This window comes from Gobio gobio (genome assembly GCF_949357685.1).
Source record: "Gobio gobio genome assembly, chromosome: 25".
NCBI classification, from domain to species: domain Eukaryota; kingdom Metazoa; phylum Chordata; class Actinopteri; order Cypriniformes; family Gobionidae; genus Gobio; species Gobio gobio.
Window position 1 is genome coordinate 11,046,164 of NC_137121.1, and position 20,958 is coordinate 11,067,121.

Consider the following 20,958-nt stretch of genomic DNA (forward strand, 5'->3'; position numbering starts at 1 on the left):
CATTACTTATTATGGTCTTTGGTATTGATTTACGTTTGTTTAATTTAATTTACATGTAGTCATAAACTAGAGAGAAGTGTATTTTAAGGCTTTAAAACATTTAAGTGGCGTTACATAAAGGAACAAAGTAAAAGTCCTTACAAAATAGTATCATGTACAGTGATTGTGTCGGATCATAATACCAAGACACTTTGCAAAGGCACAAAGTCAGGTTTTACACGGTACTCCGTAAAAATACCGTGTTGTTACTATGTGCCATTTGTGTCACAATGATTTCTCACAGAAACACTTTAGTTTTAAAATAGCACATTTATTTAAGCTTTAAATACTTACATACTAAAAAACAATTAAAATTGTGCAACTGTATCCAATCATGACAACCTATGATAGGATTGTGCTTTAAATACAAAGATCACATAGTTTAAAAACATTTCTAATGCAAAGCACTCATTTTAATATTTTGTAATAAATAACATTTTTTACAGCCTAACCTATTCATAGATGCATTAATACACAATCCTTAGCATGATGACTACTACTCACATTTATCAAGATAAACAGTCATTTTATTTTAGAGCAAATCTTCTGTGCTTCCTTCAAAGCTGTGTGCATAACTGTGCATTGCTTCTTACATTCAAATATACCATATTTTGGAAATAAATATTATAGGTGACTGCACATTCTAAAGTCCGTACAACAACTCTTCAACATGACACTTTAAAGCAATCAAGTCGGATACAATATGCACCCTTTTCTGTGAAAAGTAAAAACGCTTATGTTCAGAGGGCAATTTTATATAAAAATTTGAACTATTGGTTGACAATGAAGTAAACTGAGAACGTCTAGTTGTGCTTGGCCCGCCCTCCTTTCAGGTAAGTCTTCCAGCGTTTCACATATTCCCTGAAAATGGGGGCGCTGTCGATTGATGCGAGCAGTTGTAACTGGTTGATGTGAGTGGTGTGGTAGTCCCAGCGTGCTAAATTAGGGGCGACGCCAAGGGTAAAGTGCCTCAGGTCATAAACCGTTCCAGAGCCTGTGTCAAACAACGGCAACATGGCCTTGAGTGACTCCAGTCCTTGACTGAAGAGTATGCCGGCTTCTCGACCAAGTTTGTTGCCTGCCGTCTCCGCCACATCGTACAGCCCAATCAGAGAGTAGATAAAGCCGTTAAGAACAAACGAACTGGGAGTTGTAGGGTATTCCTCATACCAGTCATACTTGTTCATGAATGTCGCCTTGACGCCACGTTGTTCCGAAGTCCTCTTGAAGGGTGATGTTGCTCGGATTGCAGCGCCGAGGTATGCAGGGTTATGCGTTGCCAGGTACGCCCTCACCAACGTCGACATGGCTTGGCCTTGGGCCATGGCGGAGTACCATCCGGGCTCTAAGCTCTTGAAGCCCTCTCCGAGCTTGCGGGTCACCTTGATGGGCCACCCTCCGTGCTCGTCCTGGTTATGAAGAAGCCAATCACTGGCTGCAAAGAAGGCAGACATGTGTGCGGTGGAAGACACAGTGATATTGCTGATGAATCCAGAACCTCTAAGAACCAGCTGGACCACACGGCGAGGCATGATTTTGGTCGCTTTCACCACTTTAGTGTTGGACAAACCGACTCCTTTACGCAAATCTGTTACTAAATCCCGACTGACGGAACTCCAGGTGGCTCGGGGGCCGATGCCGTAGGTGACCTCTCGGTCTTTAAAGGAAAGAAGGACTGGGCTAGTTACGTAATGGATGATGTAAGGAGGTCCCTTTTCTGTGGTTTCCAGAACAACAGAGACGCTACCGTTGGAGGCGAACTTCACATCAAAGGTCAGGACGAAATCTTTCGCGTTGTCCAAAACCAAAGACACACCATCGGAGTTCTCTATGGAAATACCACAAAGTAATATCATCCATTTATGATAAATAACAGCTAAACAGTCCATACAACAACTAGGATTTCATACCTGCTGTGACAAAATGGAGCGCAAACCCAGAGCGACCTTGATCCTGGAGCTTGGAGAGCGTGCAACCCTTAGGGACGACCCACGGACTTGAGCCCTCTTTTTCTTCCAACATGCCGTAGATCTTTATGTCAGGTGACTTCTCGGTGAGGTTCTTGCTGTAGTGGCTCAGCCCATACTGAGCTATTTGGATGGGGTAGAAGTACCCCTGAGGACCCCACTGGGTAGAGATTGGAACACCTGTGAACATTAAAACACAAAAGGTTGATCCTAGAAATGGGATAATTCAGTATGAAACCATTTCTGCAAGGTGTAGCCAATCCTGCTCAAGGAGAGCTACCTTCCTGCAGACTTTATTTCCAAATCTGCTTCAACACCTGCTTTCAAGTAACCTTAAATGACTAAGGGTGCATCCGAAAACTTAGGCAGCTGCCTTGTTACCTCTCAATGACTTTGCAGGCAGAGTTTGCACACGAAGGTACCTCATGAAACTTATTTTGGGTTGAAGCGACCCCAATAATGTAATATTTAGCCCTGGGAATGCAAATTTTAGCATGGGAACCCATGAAAAAAATGCTGACAGGGGGACCCCCCAAACGCAATTGGGCTAGTTTTGTTATGAAACCCTGGCAACCCTGGATGCAGCCTTGATCTGTTTCAGGTGTGTTAGTTTGGGATTGGAGTGTTTCTAGACTTTCCTTATTACTGAGGAACAAGCACCCAATCAGAAGTTTCCCTAAATTTTGATATGTTTTATATTTTAAACTGTTCATGATAAAGCCTATAAACTGTCTTTACCTCCAGTAGAGTCGTTCACAAGGTGCACGTACAATAAAGATCTGCTTTATCGCTGACGGAACTATAAGGCATTTCCAAGTTTTGTTTCCTAAAATGGATTGTAGGTAAATATTCACCTCATCCGGCGTTCTTTTTGTTTTCTGCTGTGCATTCACACGGGGCGTCTGCGTTAAAGGGTTTGTTCACCCAAAAATTAAAATTACCCCATGATTTAACTCACCCTCAAGCCATCCTAGGTGTATATGACATTCTTCTTTCAGACGAATACAATTGGAGATATATTAAATAACGTCCTGACTCTTCCAAGCCAGTGAATAGAGGATTTGATTTTGAAGCCTAAAACAATGCATTCATCCATGCTGACATCCACACAGATCCGAGGGGTTTATAAAGGCCTTCTGAAGCGAAGCGAGTGTGTTTGTGAGAGAAAAAGTTGACATGGGTAGGCCACCTGCCGGAAGTTAGTTATTTTAGTTTTTAAAGTTTTAAATATGGATATTTTTCTCACACAAACACATCGCTTCAATTCAGAAGGCCTTTATAAACCCCCCGGAGCCGTGTGGAGCACTTTTTGGGCTTCAAAATCAAATCCTCTATTCACTGCCATTATAATTCTTGGATATTCTTTAATATAACTCCGATGTCTGAAAGAAGAATTTCATATACACCTAGGATGGCTGACGTCATGCGTTGCTGAACTGAATTATGGGTTCTGTTGCGTCGTGTCACTGCGGCAGAAGTTGAAAAATTTTCACAGCAGGCATTAGCCAATCAGATCGCCTATGCAAATACCCCAGCGCAGGGGTTTTCAAACTTTATAATGCCAAGGACCCCCAAATATGATTAGACTTTTATGAGGGACCCCCTTCCAAAAATCCATTTATATATCTTTATGTACGAAAAAACATTTAAACTGTTAGATACATAGCAAGTGGGACATTATAAATGCAACATATTCTTTCCAAACTTAAATTGGCTTTACTTAGTGTTGGATGTATAAACCTGAAGAAGAACATTTTCAATTAAAAATGATTTGTATAAGCAACTTTCAGAATAAATGTATGTAGGCAGCTTATGTCCTGCATTAAGAACCCCAGTGAGCAAGATAAAGGGGACTATAGTGAGAAAAACTCACCAGAAAGATACAAAGCAAACATACAATTCTGGAAAGTATGTAGTTAGAATGTTTGGTAGACTTTATCCATTTTCGCTTTGTCTTTTCTGGGGACCCCTCAGAACCTTCTGGAGGACCCCTGGTGGGCCCCGGACCCCAGTTTGAAAACCCCTGCCCTAACGCAGACGCTAACCAATTGCGTTCATGCAACACCGGAAACGTAATGTGATGTGATGTCTGTTGACACCGACAGTCCGTGTGAATGCAGCATTAATATTTTGACCAGTGGAAACAATTCAGTGAACTGTCCGAATGAATCAATCTGATTCGCAAACAACTTCAGACCTTTTTGCAAAGCTGATTAAAAGTGATTCAGTAGCGAATCTGGAATTGTCCTACTTTTAACATCTGATTGAAAACACACAGCATGATTGCTGAAATACTGTCAGGGAAAATGTTTCTTAGGTTGTTACATGGTAATCTCCATTGACTGACAAGGATTTATCAGTAATATTATACTGGGGCACAGCAGGATTTTGGTATTTTTGTATTTGGCCCCTGGATGGAGCTGAACTTTGCAGGACGGTAGCTCTCCTCAAGCAGGGTTGGCTCCACCTGATTTAAGGCAACTACCTTCCACGCCGCTGATGCATTTCACCCGATCCCGCACCTCCACGTTGTAGCCTTCAAAAGACATGAAAACACCATCTGGGTGGTAAGGCTCCCTCTGGGCGTACACCCGGGAGTAACTGTGGGAGAACTCGAACCGTTCCGTCCCATCATACTGCACCAGACGTCCGTAGACGTCAAAGTACCGTTCCACCCAGCTGAAGGGCAGATACACCTCGCCCCCTTCCCTACGGCCTTTTATGACGACATCTTCATTGATGAGGCAGTCGATCTGCTCGTAAGTGACTTCTCTGGATCCAGGCGGGGCCTCGGGGGCTTGCCCGTTCTCCTCCTCCTTCTCTGGGGTGGGCGCAAACTCCAGCTGAGGTCTGATCTGTGAGGGCAGTTCTTTCTCGCTGGAGCACTTGTTCCACAGCAGTATAGTGATGAGGGCAAACACAGCACAGATGACTATCAGAGTCTTGTGATTGATTCGAGCCACCAGACAGCGCATTGTCACATCACAGCTATGCGGTGATAGTGGAACTGACACCAGAACATCTCAGGAAACCTTTACGGTCCCGATTCAGGTGCAGCATCTGCAAACAAAGGTAAAGATGGTGAATATGGGTCCACCATTTTGTCATATTCTAGGAATAACCACAAATAAAAATGACAAAATGTCAAATCTTACCATCACAAATCACTGGTTTACAGAATCTTGTGGTCAAGCCTGTCAGTCATATTACAAAATGTAAACGTTAATGTGCAGTTATATACTAGACTATATCTGGATTTAACATGGTCAAAATTATGAATGAGAAACAATTCCCGTTATGAGCACTAATCCTTCAGCACATACACAGGCGAATGATTATACAATCTAATCGCATCACTCTAAATTGAAGCTGCGAGGGCTCATGTGATTTTGAATGCGAATGAAGGCGCTGAACAACATGCAGTGCTGTAAAACGCAATGAAACCATACTTACGATCACCTGAAACCAGCACGACGTCCGCGCGAGGGTCTATAAACGCATAACATAGGCAGACAAAGAAATATATATATGTTGAAAGATTCCTCTCGCCTCAAATCTGCAACATAGTAGATGCTACCCGTGTACTGATGCAGCACTGGCCAATGAGAGGCGACGGACCTCCGTGGCAGCCAATCTTATGACAGATATAGGTGTGACATAAGGTGAATGTTGTGATATATTATTTTTTTGAATTATATATTAAAAACATGTTACGAGTATGCATTTATTTGATTATGATTATTGGACATTACATGTTAGAATAATATTGAGGTAAAAAAAAATTGCAATAAGAAAACTTTTATAGGTTTAATATTCTGCGCAGAATCTTATTGGAATTTTGAATGATAAACAGATAAGAAATTGCTGCTTGTGTTGCGTTGCTGCACATAATCGCAAGATGTCTCTATAAACCAAGCGAATACATGTCTGGGTTTGACTTTTATTTAGGAAATCCGAGAATTCCCACAATCACAAACAGCTACACGTATGGGAAACACGTTTGTGTCCGTTACACAATATCTAACGATTTCAAACACTGATAAGCAATAGCCTATATGTGTCACATAGTTACAGTAGGCTAGATATCAAAAGCTTATCGTGTATGCTCTTTGAACATGTACATATTACTCTAGAGAATATATAGCCTACCATATGTGTGTGTGTGTGTGTGTGTGTGTGTGTGTGTGTGTGTGTGTGTGTATGAAGTGAATAACACTATCTCTTCATCACAGCAGTTAGTGGGTGGGATATATTAGGCAGCAAGTGAACATTTTGTCCTCAAAGTTGATGTGTTAGAAGCAGGAAAAATGGCCAAGCGTAAGGATTTGAGCGAGTTTGACAAGGGGCAAATTGTGATGGCTAGACGACTGGGTCAGAGCATCTCCAAAACTGCACCTCTTGTGGGGTGTTCCCGGTCTGCAGTGGTCAGTATCTATCAAAAGTGCTCCAAGGAAGGAACAGTGGTGAACCGGTGACAGGCTCATGGACGGCCAAGGCTCATTGATGCACGTGGGGAGCGAAGGCTGGCCCGTGTGGTCCGATCAAACAGACTGTTACTGTTACTGTAGCTCAAATTGCTCAAGAAGTTCTGGTTCTGATAGAAAGGTGTCAGAATACACAGTGCATCGCAGTTTGTTGCGAATGGGGCTGCAACAACGAGTTTGAGGTGGCCCCTCAAACTCCATGGAGGCCCCACCTCGCAACTTACAGGACTAAAGGATCTGCTGCTAACATCTTGGTGTCAGATACCACAGCACACCTTCAGGGGCCTAGTGGAGTCCATGCCGCAATGGGTCAAGGCTGTTTTGGCAGCAAAAGGGGGACCAAAATAATATTAGGAAGGTGGTCATAATGTGTATATATATATATATATATATATATATATATATATATATATATATATATATATTCAATAGAGTGATATATAGACCTATATATATGCGCGCACACACACACACACACACACACACACATATATATATAAACAGTTGTACATAATTAAAATCTTGAATATTGAACACCTTTCTTTAACAAGTAACTTTTTTCCATGTTTGTATTTACATGTGGGTTACTATATATTGTGTATTTTCTAGTAAATTTACTTTTTACTGCTATTTATAAGACAATTTTACATGACACCAAATGTAGTGTCTATTTTCTTAAAACAAGACAAAAAGCAATGTACATAACTATGATAGGCATTTCTAAAATGAATGAAAACATACACAGGTTGCTTAAAAGAGTTCAAAGGTTACTTACACGACAACATGAGCTTTACAAAATATACAACATCAGACACATTAGCAAGACGATTATTATTTGTGGTGAAAAACAGCCGAAGTAAGATTTCAAACGACTGAAATGATTGTAAACGGTTCAAAAATGTTCTTTGTAGAACTTGAAGCCGACATGCTCACACTCGGCCTTGATGACTTTGGCCAGAGCAGGAGCGCCGCAGTAAAACACATGAACTTTTCCTTTCTTTTCCTCAGACACTTTATGGAAAACCTGAAAATGCATAAACATCATTGAGAAACAAAGATAGAAGAATGGAAGGGGAAGGGGAAGGGGATACTGGGCTTGTCATACCTTGGCCCAATCTGGCCTGCCTGGCTGGGTACGTGTGCGGAGCCCCGTGATGGAATCTCTCTTTTCTTTCTTGGCCAGCAGATCCAGAGCCATCTGCAAACCTATGGCCTTCATATCATTCTTACTGAGGGCTGATGTCATGTACATGTGCATCTCCAAAAAACGGCCTGAAAACATAAAAACAAACATGATTTGCCATTTCTGTGCCAAGCCCATCTCTCTCTTTCTTCTGTTCTCTCTTACCCTCTGGCTCTTCATCTGCCTGGTCCATCTCCAGCTTGGTCAAGAGACTCACAAACCATTCAAAGGATTTCTGATCTCGGTTGATCCAAATGAAGTCCACCTGCAGGAAATCGAAATGATCTATGTCTATTAGCTTTGAATCTATCTATATGCTAGTGCATTGCGAAACGTCACCCTTTAATCACTTCAAATTAAAGTGTACACTTTATTTAAAATGTATGGTTTAGTTTTGTTTGAAAGACTGTTTGAAGATTGCCTGATAACATGTCTCAGATTTGCTGAAAACAAAACTTATTGTTACCTTCCCATCCTCTGACCACCAACCCACCCTCATCGATTACACAGGTAAATAAGTTATTATAAAAAGACATATCCACATATTTTCGAGTACAAAAGGACAACATACATGCACGTATCAGTCAGTGGAGTGAGAGGTATCTCATATTGCCTGTGTCGATATTTGGTTATTTTCCAGAAAATGTATTAAAAAAAAAAAAAGATCCCACATTTTTGTGGTAGCCTTTTAGTTTGCCCTTTCCAATGCAATACAATGCGACAGATCTTTCAATCAATAATCAATGGATGGACCTTCTATGTTCTTCCAGTAAAATGCTACTAGACAAATGTCAATCGTTTTAGTGATAACCTGCTAATGATAAACTCGAAGCACATATTTCAGGGGTCACTGGAATTGGTTGAGATAGTTGAGGAAATTATTGTTGTGAATTTGTGCCAGAATGTCTTGATCACCTCACATTCCCAGATACAATGGAAGAATGTTCCCTTATGTTTTTGCCATTTAAAACAGGTATCTGGGATGTTCGGGGGTCACACACGCAAGTACGCATTAACCAGTTGTATTGTTTCAGCTTAAATCTAGTACTAATTCACAAATTACACATATCTGGGTCCATTCTGAATCTGAAAGGTCATATTTGAAATCTATACCCCAAGGAACTCTCTTGGATTCAGATGATTCTTTAGAACTGTGAAACAGTGAAATTTGGTTTGTACTAGATCCTCATAAAACATAACCTTTTCTAATTCTGTTGGTAGAGGTCTAACATATTTGCTTTTTTGCAAAACAGGCCACCTTCTTCCATTGCTCCGTGGTCCAGTTATGATTCTCACATGTCCACTATTGGCCCCTTCGTTCCCCACGTGCATCAATGAGCCTTGGCCGCCCATGAGCCTGTCACTGGTTCACCACTGTTCCTTCCTTGGAGCACTTTTGATAGATACTGACCACTGCAGATCGGGAACACCCCACAAGAGCTGCAGTTTTGGAGATGCTCTGACCCAGTCGTCTAGCCATCACAATCTGGCCCTTGTCAAACTCGCTAAAATTCTTACGCTTGCCCATTTTTCCTGCTTCTAACACATCAACTTTGAGGACAAAATGTTCACTTGCTGCCTAATATATCCAACCCACTAACAGGTGCTGTGATGAAGAGATCATCAGTGTTATTCACTTCACCTGTCATAATGTTATGCCTGATTGGTGTACATGCATTTAAACTGTATACTCTTTTCCAAGAAAATGAGTGTAAATGATAAAGTTTATTGTACAATCAAATGCTCTTTAGAATCAGAATGTAGCAAAACATGGTTTTGGCCCTAATGAATCGTGTTTTTCTCCTAAATCTATTCCAGTTTTCATTTGTATGATTGCCCCGTTTACCTTCCTCAGCTTCATTTCATTGTCTTTGATGGTTTCACACCAGGAGTAGTTGCAACTCGGGCAGTTCTGCTTTCTCATGCGATAACTGGAAAAAAAGAGAGACAAAAATAAATGTTTACATAACAATGTAAGTGTTTCTAAAGGGCTTGCATGTGGTATGGATGTGGTTTTGTGAATGGAGATGTTGCATCATGTGTCTTTACCGGCACATGATGCTCTGCAAAATGGATGCGAAAGGAGTGATGCCGATTCCAGCGCCGATAAGCACCGCATGCTCAGATGCAAAGATTTGTCGGGTCGGGGTGCCAAAAGGACCGTCCACATAGCACTAACAACAACAAAAAAAAGGTGTAACCAAATGTGTACAGTTCCTTAGGAGACAATCACTTTGAATAAACCCTCAGAAATGAATGAAAAATTGTTGCTTCATCAGAATGTCGCATTAGCTATGTGAATACACAAAATATTCATGGACATGATTCAGATATGTTAAAGGGAGAGTTCACCCAAAAATCAAAATAATTTGCTCACCCTTAAGTTGTTCCAAACTTGTATGAATTTCTTTCTTCTGCTGAACACAAAAGAAGACATTTTGAAGAATGGGGAACTAAACAGTAGATGGACCCCACTGACTTTCATAGGGTTTAGTTCCCCGTTCTTCAAAATATCTTCTTTTGTGTTCAGCTTCAAGTTTGGAACAACTTGAGGGCGAGGAAATGAGGACAGGAGTTTTATTTCTGGGTGAACTATCCCTTTAAAGGGTAAACAAAAAGAAAGTCACACTTGGCTCCTTCATGGTCAAATATGACCGACAAAGTAAATGAATGGGAAATACGAAAATATATGAAAACTCAGAGAATCTTTTGGTGGTACAAACTACAAATCAGCTACTGCTAAAAAAAAGTGCACAGCAATGAAGGAGTGACACTCTAAAATATCAAGAGCAACACACGCACGCACGCACGCACGCACGCACGCGCGCGCACGCACACACACACACACACACACACACACACAGAGAGAGAGAGCAGTGAACTGATAAGATTTTGAGAATATGTGAAATAAAATCAATAAATGAAAAGAATACAAAAGAGGCTCTCTTTTGCTAGAAATTAACTAGTAAGACTGCATGAGATTAAGACTGACAAAATGTTAATGTTTGACTGTAACTATAATGCAAAACCTGATACTTATCTAACAAAAAATATCTAAACATTGACAAAAAGTAGTCTTTTAGAATGTCTAAATATATATCTAAATGCAAAACTTGATAAAAATTAAGAAATTATGTCTAAAACAACAACAGAAATCCAAAAGCTGCTCTTTTTATATAGGGAGCTATACAGGTGGATACACAATATTACATACGTTTTACATTTTTAACACCTTTTTTAATTATAAAAAAATATATTATTTTTTAAAATGCAATACTTTACATTAAATTGAGTGAAGGCCTTTAGTGAGAATAGTGCACTCTATTTTAATGTGAAATATTTAATTTTAAAAAATAATATATTATATATATATATATATATATATATATATATATATATATATATATATATATATATATATATATATATATATATATATATATATATATATATATAAATTCTAATGGAAAAAATAGCTCATAAAAATTGTATCGCAGTATCGTAAAATCCCCTCAAAATTCTAAATAATAATAAAAAAATATTATTGGACAAAATGTATTACATTGATTTTCCAAAAAAAAAGTTACATTTTGACTGAAAAGGAGCCAAGTGTGACCCCTAAACGAAGAGGGTTAAATCCCATTTTCTGTAGATGTGGTGTGTGATTAAGAATACAGTTCCAGGGCAAAGGAGACATTAAAACTTAAATTATGGTAGCACTTTATTTTAAAGTGACCTTGTTACACGTTACATGTAGTTACTACAGTAATTACAAATTCTAAACCACACCCTAATCCTAACCATATAGTAAGTACACTGTACTTTAAATGTATAATTACACTGTAACACAGACACCTTAAAATAAAGCATAACCCAAATGACTTACCTTGATGTTACAGTATCTGTGATTTTCGCTTAATTTTGCTGTCAGCTGGAAGACAACAGAAAAGTCTGCCTGTTGTGTATCACGCATACAATAGAATATATATTCTACTTTGTTCAAACAGAAAACTCACTTCTCTGGTGACCGGAGGGGTGTCTCCCACGTCTACCTGGGCTTCTGGGTCACTGACGGGCTTCTGGGAGCTTGTGCGGGTTATGCTTGACCGGTACAGGGTCAGTTCAACAGCATCATCCTTATTAGACGCCAAGGTTCCGTTGTAGCTTGCGGACTTGAACATTTCATCCTGCATGGAGAAGAAGTGTAAATGGAGTCGATAGTTAGGTAACACTTTATAATAAGGTTCCATTTTCTAACAATAGTTAACATTAATTAACATGAACTAACAATGGAAAATATGGAAAGCATTATTACAATCAACAAGTTGTAAATCAACAATGAATCATTGTATTTGTATTAACTAACAATAAAAAAGATGAATAAATACAAATCCATCGCTAACTGTTAGTTAACTAACGTTAATTAATGGGATTGTAAAGTGTTACCGAAAGTTCTTAATTATAGCTCTTTCATTAAAAATAAAATGGCAATATTTGTTCCAGAAAATACTGGAGGGAAGCCAGTCGAGATGTTAAAAGAAAATCGATTAGTCTTGTTAATGTCAATGATGTGATTACAAAATAACCCCACCTATAAAGAATTGCATAAATAAAACACCACAGTAATGAACTTCTATTGCTATGCGTTTATATTCCGGCACTCAGCCAAGACCTGCGCTTTGCTCTGGTGGCGTCTGCTCCTCAGGCTGGCGGTGAGCCTCTTGTTGCTAATGGTTTGACTGTCCGGCTGTCTAAAAAACTCATACAGGCGGTTTGTCCACTGGCCCATAGAACGAATATGGAGCCACAGCACATCTGTTTGAAGGAATGAGATAGAGCAGGGAAACTTTAATCACTTCAAACACTCATAAATAGTTTTTTTTTTAATGTTTGGTTTTGTTTGAGAGAATGTTTGAGAGCCAGCAATAACATTTACACTCTCAAGATCCATTAATGTACTAAAAACATATTCAAATTAGTTCATGTGAGTGCAGTGCTTCAATATTAATATTATAAAGCGACGAGAATAGAATAGAATTTGATGTGAAAGGGCCTTTTAAACTTTTTTATGTTATTAAAAAACAAACAAGCAAGCCCAGACCAGGTGAGAAAAAGTCATGCAAAAGTAACGATAATGCATTACTTTCCATAAAAAGTAACTAAGTAATGCAATTAGTTACTTTTTCGGGAGGAATGCAATATTGTAACGCATTACTTTTAAAAGTAACTTTCCCCAACACTGTATATTACACACTACATGCAAGGTAATATTAGAAAAAGCATAATAGGGGCATTTCAAGTCAAGACAGTTTGTGTTAAAACAAGTTTCAGATTTGTAAATCATCTTCTTATGTAAAACATATGAGCTTTTTGTCTAAATTGATATTTTGTTAATGTATCTTTGGGTATTTTTTACTGCAAAACACTGACAAAACATGAGTATGATTTTTATCCAGTGCATTTAATGCACTTAACTAATGAAAAAGAAACAAATCAAGGCAATGCATTACGATAGCACAAGACTAACATGATAATTGTATACTTTCTATTAGTTTTACCTTGCTGCTCAGGAGCGCTGCTGATAGTAAACGGATGCCATTCATACTTGGCGATAGCAGGGATGTTTATAAATACATAATCTCCAGGTTTGAAGTGAAAGAATGGAGGCCTCTTGATCACCAAATGTGTTACCTTCAAAACACACATATAAAAAAGACAGGCGAGGTGAGGCTTAGCGTGTGGATGACTAACCAAATGTTCCAAAAAACAAAATACACCAAAATATGTACATTGGCTAAGACTGTACCTTTGAGGGCAATAAGTTGACTTCAACTATGTACAGCCCACCCATATGGGACACTGCTATTCCAACAAGTTTCTCAATAAGGAACACCACCCCTGGCACCACAAACCATTTCCAAAAGTTTGCACAGTGAACGACCAACAGGGCCCAAACCCAGATGTAGGAAAGATGAGACCAGTAGAACACCTACACAAAAACATTATATTTCTCTGAACATATTTGACCACACTTCTTTAGGCATATGAGATGGGTTTTGTTTTTCGGTATGTGAGCCTGAATTAAGTTGCAAACACAGCTCGATTCACCTCACCTCGAAATGACCACTGCGCCTGACGAATGTGCTGGAACAAACAACCATCAAGCAGATGAGAACCTGCAGAACAACACCCGTAATGGAGGCGGTGCCATTGACCCAGCCTATACCAGGACGGATGGTGAAAAGATACTCCCACAGCCGGTACATGCCATCATTCTGAGACATTCGGACTATAAACAGAGAGAACATGTATAACTTCATCAATTATTTGGGATATTTTTCATGAATATATTGCTTTTGTTATGTTACAAGGTCATGTACACTATATACTAAATTTAAAGGGACGGTACACCCCAAAAATGGGAATTTTATCATCATTTACTTTTTTTGTCCATACAATGAACGTTTATGTTTTCTGAACCCCATTGACTTTCAAAATATCATCTTTTGTGTTCTACAGAAAGAAAAAAACGACAGGGTTCTAACATTGTGACGGTAAGTAAATAATGACAGATTTTACTGAACTATCCCTTTAAATAAATGTAATCTTATTACAGTTAGTTTACTTTTTTGTCCGTAGAATAAATGCCAGGGGAGTCCAATGTTGTTTGGATGACTTTCAAAATATTCCTAAAAAACTTTGACTATTTTTAACAAGTTTTATTACAGGTTACCAAAGTTCAAGACGTGAGCGCCAGTGTGCACAATGGTGAAGATCAAGATGGCGTAACCCACAATCTGATGCAGTAGAATGTTCTGGTCCAAAGGTAAGATCCTAACCACCCAGGTGGCACGCAGCCACGTCAGACTACGCCTTAACATCAGCACCTGTAGTTTGGGCCAAGACAAAACCTTCTGTCACTGCTGGAAATGATGTATTAGATCAGGCATGGGCAAACTCAGTCCTGGAGGGCCGCTGTCCTGCAGAGTTTAGCTCCAACCTTAATCGAACACACCTGAACCAGCTAATCAATGTTTTCAGGATTACTAGAAAGCTATACAGGCAGGTGGGTTTTTATGAGGGTTGGAGCTAAATTCTGCAGGACATGAATCCACGAGCCCAACTCACCATAACAAAAGTGCAGTTGAGGTTGAGACACATGCCGCAGCCTTTAGCCACCATGAACCAGAGTCCTCCATGTGCATTCCTCAGCATCGCCATGATGAAGAGGAGCACATTCAGGAGGGCGTACAGGCAGAGAAAGAACAGTTTGCGGCTGTTGTTGTGCCAGTATGCCCGCGTCAGATAGCGAGGAGTCTTACGTTTCTTCTGCTCCTGATCAGGAGGTTTCAGCCAGTTGGCAGCACTGGGCGAAAACACAAAAAGTGGACAATTTAGCGAATAATCTCTTAAATGTTGTTCTGATCAGTGATTATTGCACAAAGCTAGCGTATACGTCTTCCGAAGAGTCAGAATATAATGTACAAGTCATAGTGACTAATATTTTATAATATTTTTTGGTAATTTTTGAGGTTTTTATTTATATAACTCTTATGATCGACATTCCTAAAGCACTGTTACAGACTGCAACAGTTCAGACTCAACGGTTTCAACAAAAGCATATTAACAACCTTGTACCTCACGATAAGTATATCTTCTCATATAAATGTTATTGTTCCCATATGGAGAAAATAAATGACATTTTTACATCCAGAACTCGACTGTTGCACTCATCGATATCCCAGTGACTGGTCACTGAGTGAGTCGTTGAATCACATATTTAACGATTTAACACTGATTTATTTTAAAAAACAACCAAGTCCTTGCTAAAAAATAAAAAAAAACACCAATAGAAACAAAGAAATACTAATGGTTTCCACTAGAAATACTATTAAAAATACTAGATACTATTACAAAACCACTGTTTCATCTTTGAAACCATTACTTTTTTATCAGATCTATTGTTTTTTAGCAGGGGTTGTCTTTATGAGCGAGTCATTGATTCATTCACTTAACTGATTCGTTAAGAAACTGTGATTCATTCAGGAGCTAAACAAGTGACTGTTATTAAAGGGTTAGTTCACCCAAAAATGAAAATTCTGTTATTAATTACTCACCCTCATGTCGTTCGACACCCGTAAGACCTCCGTTCATATTCGGAACACAAATGAAGATATTTTTGTTGAAAGCTGATGGCTGAGAAAGACTTCAGATAGGCCTCATTGGCATTCAGTACATTCACACTTCCAAGATCCATAAAAGGCACTTAAAACGTCGTTACAAAGTCCATCTCACCACAGTGACTCTACAATAATTTTACGACGCGACGACAATTGTTTTTGTGCGAGAAAAAAAAAAAAAAAAAAACACCTTTGTGTGTGCCTCCACGATGCATGCGCGAGAATATGATGTAGCGCCGGGGTTCGGGAATCCATGAAATGCACACTCTAACCCCATTTTGAGAACTACGCCGAGACCTAAAGCACGATCAATGTAGAATTCAACAGCTTAGATCCACGCGTCTTCCTCTGCTTGTGAACAAATCGCTTCTGGGTCATGTCTCCGAACGCCGGATCTGCGTCATATTCTCGCGCATGCGTCGTGGAGGCACACACGGAAGACAAGAACAAGTTGGATAAAGGTGTTATTTTGTTTTTGTTTTGCGCACAAAAACTATTGTCGTCGCATCGTAAAATTATTGTAGAGTCACTGTGGTGAGATGGACTTTGTAACGACGTTTTAAGTGCCTTTTATGGATCTTGGAAGTGTGAATGTACTGAATGCCAATGGAGGCCTATCTGAAGCCTTTCTCAGCCATCAGCTTTCAACAAAAATATCTTCATTTCTGTTCCGAATATGAACGGAGGTCTTACGGGTGTCGAATGACATGAGGGTGAGTAATTAATTAATTAATGAATTTTCATTTTTGGGTGAACTAACCCTTTAAGAGTGAGTCATTGAATCACTTGGTCAACTGATTCGTTCAAAACGAAAATAATTTAGGAATATAACACTGCCAGCTACAGTGTGCAACTTCTTTGGTACTATTTTCATTGGTAATGATTCATTTTCAGTCGATGAATGTATCCAAACAGTTGCTCACCTGTCTAATAAAACACATAATATATTAAAGCAACTTTGGTGTTTCCATGGTTTATTATTAATGATATTTTAATCCAAAAATCTTACACATTGTGCCTTTATAGTCTAACTCAATACTTCTTGCTTATTGTTGTGTCACTGTTGAATATCAGCACTCTTGTGATCCGCATAACTATGTCCCACCTGATGGTGAGGTTCTCCATAACCTCAGGAAAATTCTCCAGCTCTGCCTTCAGCTCTTCAAACGTGATGGAGCCGCTGTTGTCTTTATCGGCAGATTCGAAGAGCGCCAGCGTCAGGTCGTCGAGCTTTTCCTCAGGGAGCGAGATCGCACTCTCGCGCAGGCAGGACTTCAGAACCGTGCGTAACTCATCTGGGTCTATGGAACCACTGCCTACATGATTCAATTAAATTGTTGATTACATTAACACCTCTTATCATAATGTTCCTGGATCAACATTTCTTTCCAGACAGTCAATGCTTTGATATAGGCCTAGTATGGTCCGTGTTCCCAGGAGCAACAAGGGATATTAATGCAGAAACGACCCATGTAGCTACATTTTGACATATCGGAATAATCGTAAATAGTTTCCTAGTTTAAAAAAAATGGACATGAACGCGCTCTCAAGTCAAATTTTGAATTCGATGAACTTTTTTGTGGGAAGTACGAAATTTCCGATAGCACATGATGAAGGCGGCATTCATTTCATATTTGAGTAACGAAAAAAGGATACGAATTATTTTACAAACGAAAAACGGAGTAGCCATACACTTAGCATGATTGCTAAGTTTGTTTATATACAATATTGTCAATTATAAACAAAGAGAATGACAAGAAAAATAAAAACATATAGCCTAGCCAAGGTTTTTTTTTTTTTTTTAAGGTTATTGTTGTGTCACTGTTGAATATCAGCACTCTTGTGATCCGCATAACTATGTCCCACCTGATGGTGAGGTTCTCCATAACCTCAGGAAAATTCTCCAGCTCTGCCTTCAGCTCTTCAAACGTGATGGAGCCGCTGTTGTCTTTATCGGCAGATTCGAAGAGCGCCAGCGTCAGGTCGTCGAGCTTTTCCTCAGGGAGCGAGATCGCACTCTCGCGCAGGCAGAATTCCATTAAACAAAATTCCATTAAACAAAACTTTTTATTGAGGAAAATCTGAATTTAGAAATGAATAAAAGCTAATAGTTTCCAGGTTTAAGGACTAATTTAGGACATAAACAGTATTATAGATGATTTATCCATTCACATTAAGACATTAATCTTAATCAAAATAATTTCTTCTCTCTTGCTGCAACATCTCTTCTTTTCTCTGATGATGTGTTTACTGGCGTGAGGGCGGGGCAACCTGTCACTCACATGAGATGGACCAATAGCAAACCACAACCATCCAATCAATTCCCATTGGACAAAATCAGGTCCCACTCCCACCCTACATTTGTTCTTGTTCAAGAAGCCATTTCACTCTGGCTACGTCACAATAGGGAAGAAAACACTAGCACACCTTCCGTTTAATTCCGACTTTAACGCCATACAGAAGACGGGGCGGTTTAACCAATCGTATGAAAGAGGCATTTCTTAAATATTGAAGCCATAAACCCCTTTGCACTAAAGAAAAAAGTCCCCAAAGAAGTTCTGTTTGTTAAACTAGACAAATTAGTACATAATTTTCTGCATTTAACACACAAGTATACTCTGCAATCAGGGATGTTTACATTATACATAATTTTATCAACGCATTTAAGGGCTTCAGAAAATAAATTGTGTGTTGTAAGTCTTTCCACACTTAGTAAAGACAGACAAAAATGTATGGAAGTGATTCTCAACCTCCACTGTCAATATCATTTCTACATCATTAATAATTTATTTAAAAGTCTTTAATTATTTTACTGTATGTCATTTGGGTTATTGGTTGAGAGCCACTGAATTACAGAATGAAAGAGTAAAAGATAATGGTATTGTACATCTCACCATCCACATCGTAGACCTGGAAGAGGAAGCGTAGTTTGTCTGTCTCATTGCCATGGATCAGAAGATCTAAAGCCTTGAGAAGTTCATCCAGACTGATGGAGCTGCTGCCATCAGAGTCGAATAGGGCGAAAAACCTCTCCGCAAAAAATGACTAACAATAAGAGAACAAAAAATAGCATATTGAGATCTGTTCAGACTTGCATGTTCTCTACAGTGGAGAAATATTCATTTATCTCTGCGGGCATAATAAAAGGTTTCCATTATCAGTAAACTGACCTCCTTTACTTTCAGAGCCGTTTTAAACTCATCCAGGTCGATTTCTTTGTCGTCTCCTGCAATGCTCTCGAACTGCTTGGTGACCCACTCCAGCCAGCGCGCGTCTTCATCTAGACTCATGTCTCCGCTTCACACACACATATTAACAATTTCATAAATGTGTCTAAGACAAATGTAGTCTCATTCTCCTGTCAGAAATCACATTTAGTCTAGAACTACATAAACAGCATTTTGCTGGAAACAAATTCAGACAGTTGTAGTGTATAGCATCAGGGTTGTGGCTGAACAGAAAATCTTTTAATAATAAAAATAAATCTGTTACCAATCAACTTATATTTGTTTTTACAGTATGTGCCCACGTTTCAAATTAATTATTAAATAGTGGAAAGCAATATTTATCTAGACCAAAGTAGTGCAGTAGATTAAAATATGCATTAATGTTAAACATTTTAACTTTAACATTACTCACATAATTAGTCATTATTTAAATTTTATATATTTTAAAATACACAAAACATTAAAATAGAAAGTATTTATACGCATAATATAATTATTTACTATTTTTAAAATGCACATAAATTAAATAAACCATTAATGTAGAAAGTAGTTTTACCTTCATGTACATAATTCATACACACATTATATTCAGTATGTGTGTATATACACACACACACACACACACACACACACACACACACACACACACACACACACACACACACACACACACACACACACACACACACACACACACACACACACACACACACACACATACAATAAATACATACATATGAATGTACAGTAGATATATAGATATCTTACCATATCTCACATAACTAGTCGTTTCGTTTTTATATATATACACATTATAAAATGCATAATTTAATATGATTAAATTATTTTGCATTTTATATACATTATGCGTTCAAAGACATTAACAATAACTTTCCTGGGTGGAACTGCAAAGTTTACACAATTTTTTATTTAAAACAAGAGAAAACATTACATTTAGGTGTATACAATATTTTAATATTTTAAAATGCATATAAAGCATTAAAATTCAAATTATTTTTATATACCCTCATCCTCCTGAGACCCAGAAAAAAAAGTGTTTTTTGAATTTAGTATTTTTTCATGTCATTACATTGTTTAGAGCATAAGAAACAAATGGAATTTTCTTTTTTTTGAAAAATGATATTTTATTCATATGTTATGATATGTCTTCTGTAGTTGACACCAGGACATAAAATGACATGAAATTGCATGTATAGGCAAAAACAATGGGATTTATTTTTCATTCAGCAATACATTTTTAGGTTTCAGGATTTTTTTTAAACAAACTTTGTTTGAAGATGATTATGAACTATGTTATGAAAGATATAACGGAATGCATTGATATATCATTTTACTTTATGCAATGTGTGGGTAAAATGGCCATACTTGGATTTTCCCATTCAATACAATGCATCAAATTTGCATATTAATGTGTTCTTGGTGCAACATGTAATGAAAATAGAAGTGTAATAACGGGAGTAATAATTGCCAACATTTTCACAATAATATCTAATATTCGATAGGAATATTGATATGTAATTTCTTTCCCTATTCACTTGTTATGTCTCCAAAATGCCTGATAAACATGATTTAAGTCCTGGGGTCCACTACAGTGAAATCAATGCCCAGAAAGTCATATTTTCATTAGAAACCCCATAACATTTTCCTGAGCTGTTGATTCATAACAAAATATTTGAAAATTAATCTGATTTAAATTATAATTACAAAATATTATCATATTTCCATAAGAGTGCTAAACATTAATGTCAGCCGTTTTCAAAGACCAAGAAGTTGATGTCCTGGTGAAACCTCCAAACATTTGGTATTTGGTAGACATTAAAACTGTGACATATATGATGTCAGAGAAATTGACTACAA

General features: G+C 38.3%; 2 protein-coding genes across 3 annotated transcripts; both read right to left on the reverse strand.

Moving 5' to 3' along the window:
• Positions 1–291: 291 nt before the first annotated feature.
• Positions 292–5,967, reverse strand: glcea (glucuronic acid epimerase a). 2 transcript variants are annotated; one of them, XM_079809462.1, is made up of 5 exons: positions 5,460–5,607; positions 5,162–5,200; positions 4,492–5,066; positions 1,950–2,186; positions 292–1,867 (listed from the first exon to the last, which is right to left on the reverse strand). In XM_079809462.1, exons 3-5 carry the CDS (start codon positions 4,979–4,981, stop codon positions 843–845), a joined length of 1,752 nt encoding a protein of 583 aa, XP_079665588.1. In that variant the 5' UTR covers positions 4,982–5,066; positions 5,162–5,200; positions 5,460–5,607; the 3' UTR covers positions 292–842. The 2 variants fall into 2 exon arrangements, with proteins under 2 accessions (XP_079665588.1, XP_079665589.1); XM_079809463.1 differs by having other exon boundaries at positions 299–1,867; positions 5,162–5,967.
• Positions 5,932–19,143, reverse strand: nox5 (NADPH oxidase, EF-hand calcium binding domain 5; the record flags this gene model as incomplete). Its single annotated transcript, XM_079809468.1, has 16 exons — positions 5,932–7,514; positions 7,596–7,762; positions 7,839–7,938; positions 9,520–9,604; positions 9,723–9,847; positions 11,560–11,604; positions 11,690–11,860; positions 12,346–12,488; positions 13,232–13,364; positions 13,480–13,662; positions 13,787–13,962; positions 14,407–14,560; positions 14,802–15,039; positions 16,959–17,169; positions 18,748–18,898; positions 19,024–19,143. 16 exons carry the CDS (start codon positions 19,141–19,143, stop codon positions 7,383–7,385), a joined length of 2,334 nt encoding a protein of 777 aa, XP_079665594.1. The 3' UTR covers positions 5,932–7,382.
• Positions 19,144–20,958: the final 1,815 nt, after the last annotated feature.

Excerpts from the sequence above, each read along its gene's own strand:
- glcea (XM_079809462.1), bottom strand. The coding sequence starts at position 4,981 with ATGCGCTGTCTGGTGGCTCGAATCAATCACAAGACTCTGATAGTCATC. Across the intron at positions 2,187-4,491 it reads ATGCATCAGCGGCGTGGAAG|GTGTTCCAATCTCTACCCAG; the intron begins GTAGTTGCCTTA and ends TAATGTTCACAG. Across the intron at positions 1,868-1,949 it reads GCTCCATTTTGTCACAGCAG|AGAACTCCGATGGTGTGTCT; the intron begins GTATGAAATCCT and ends GTATTTCCATAG.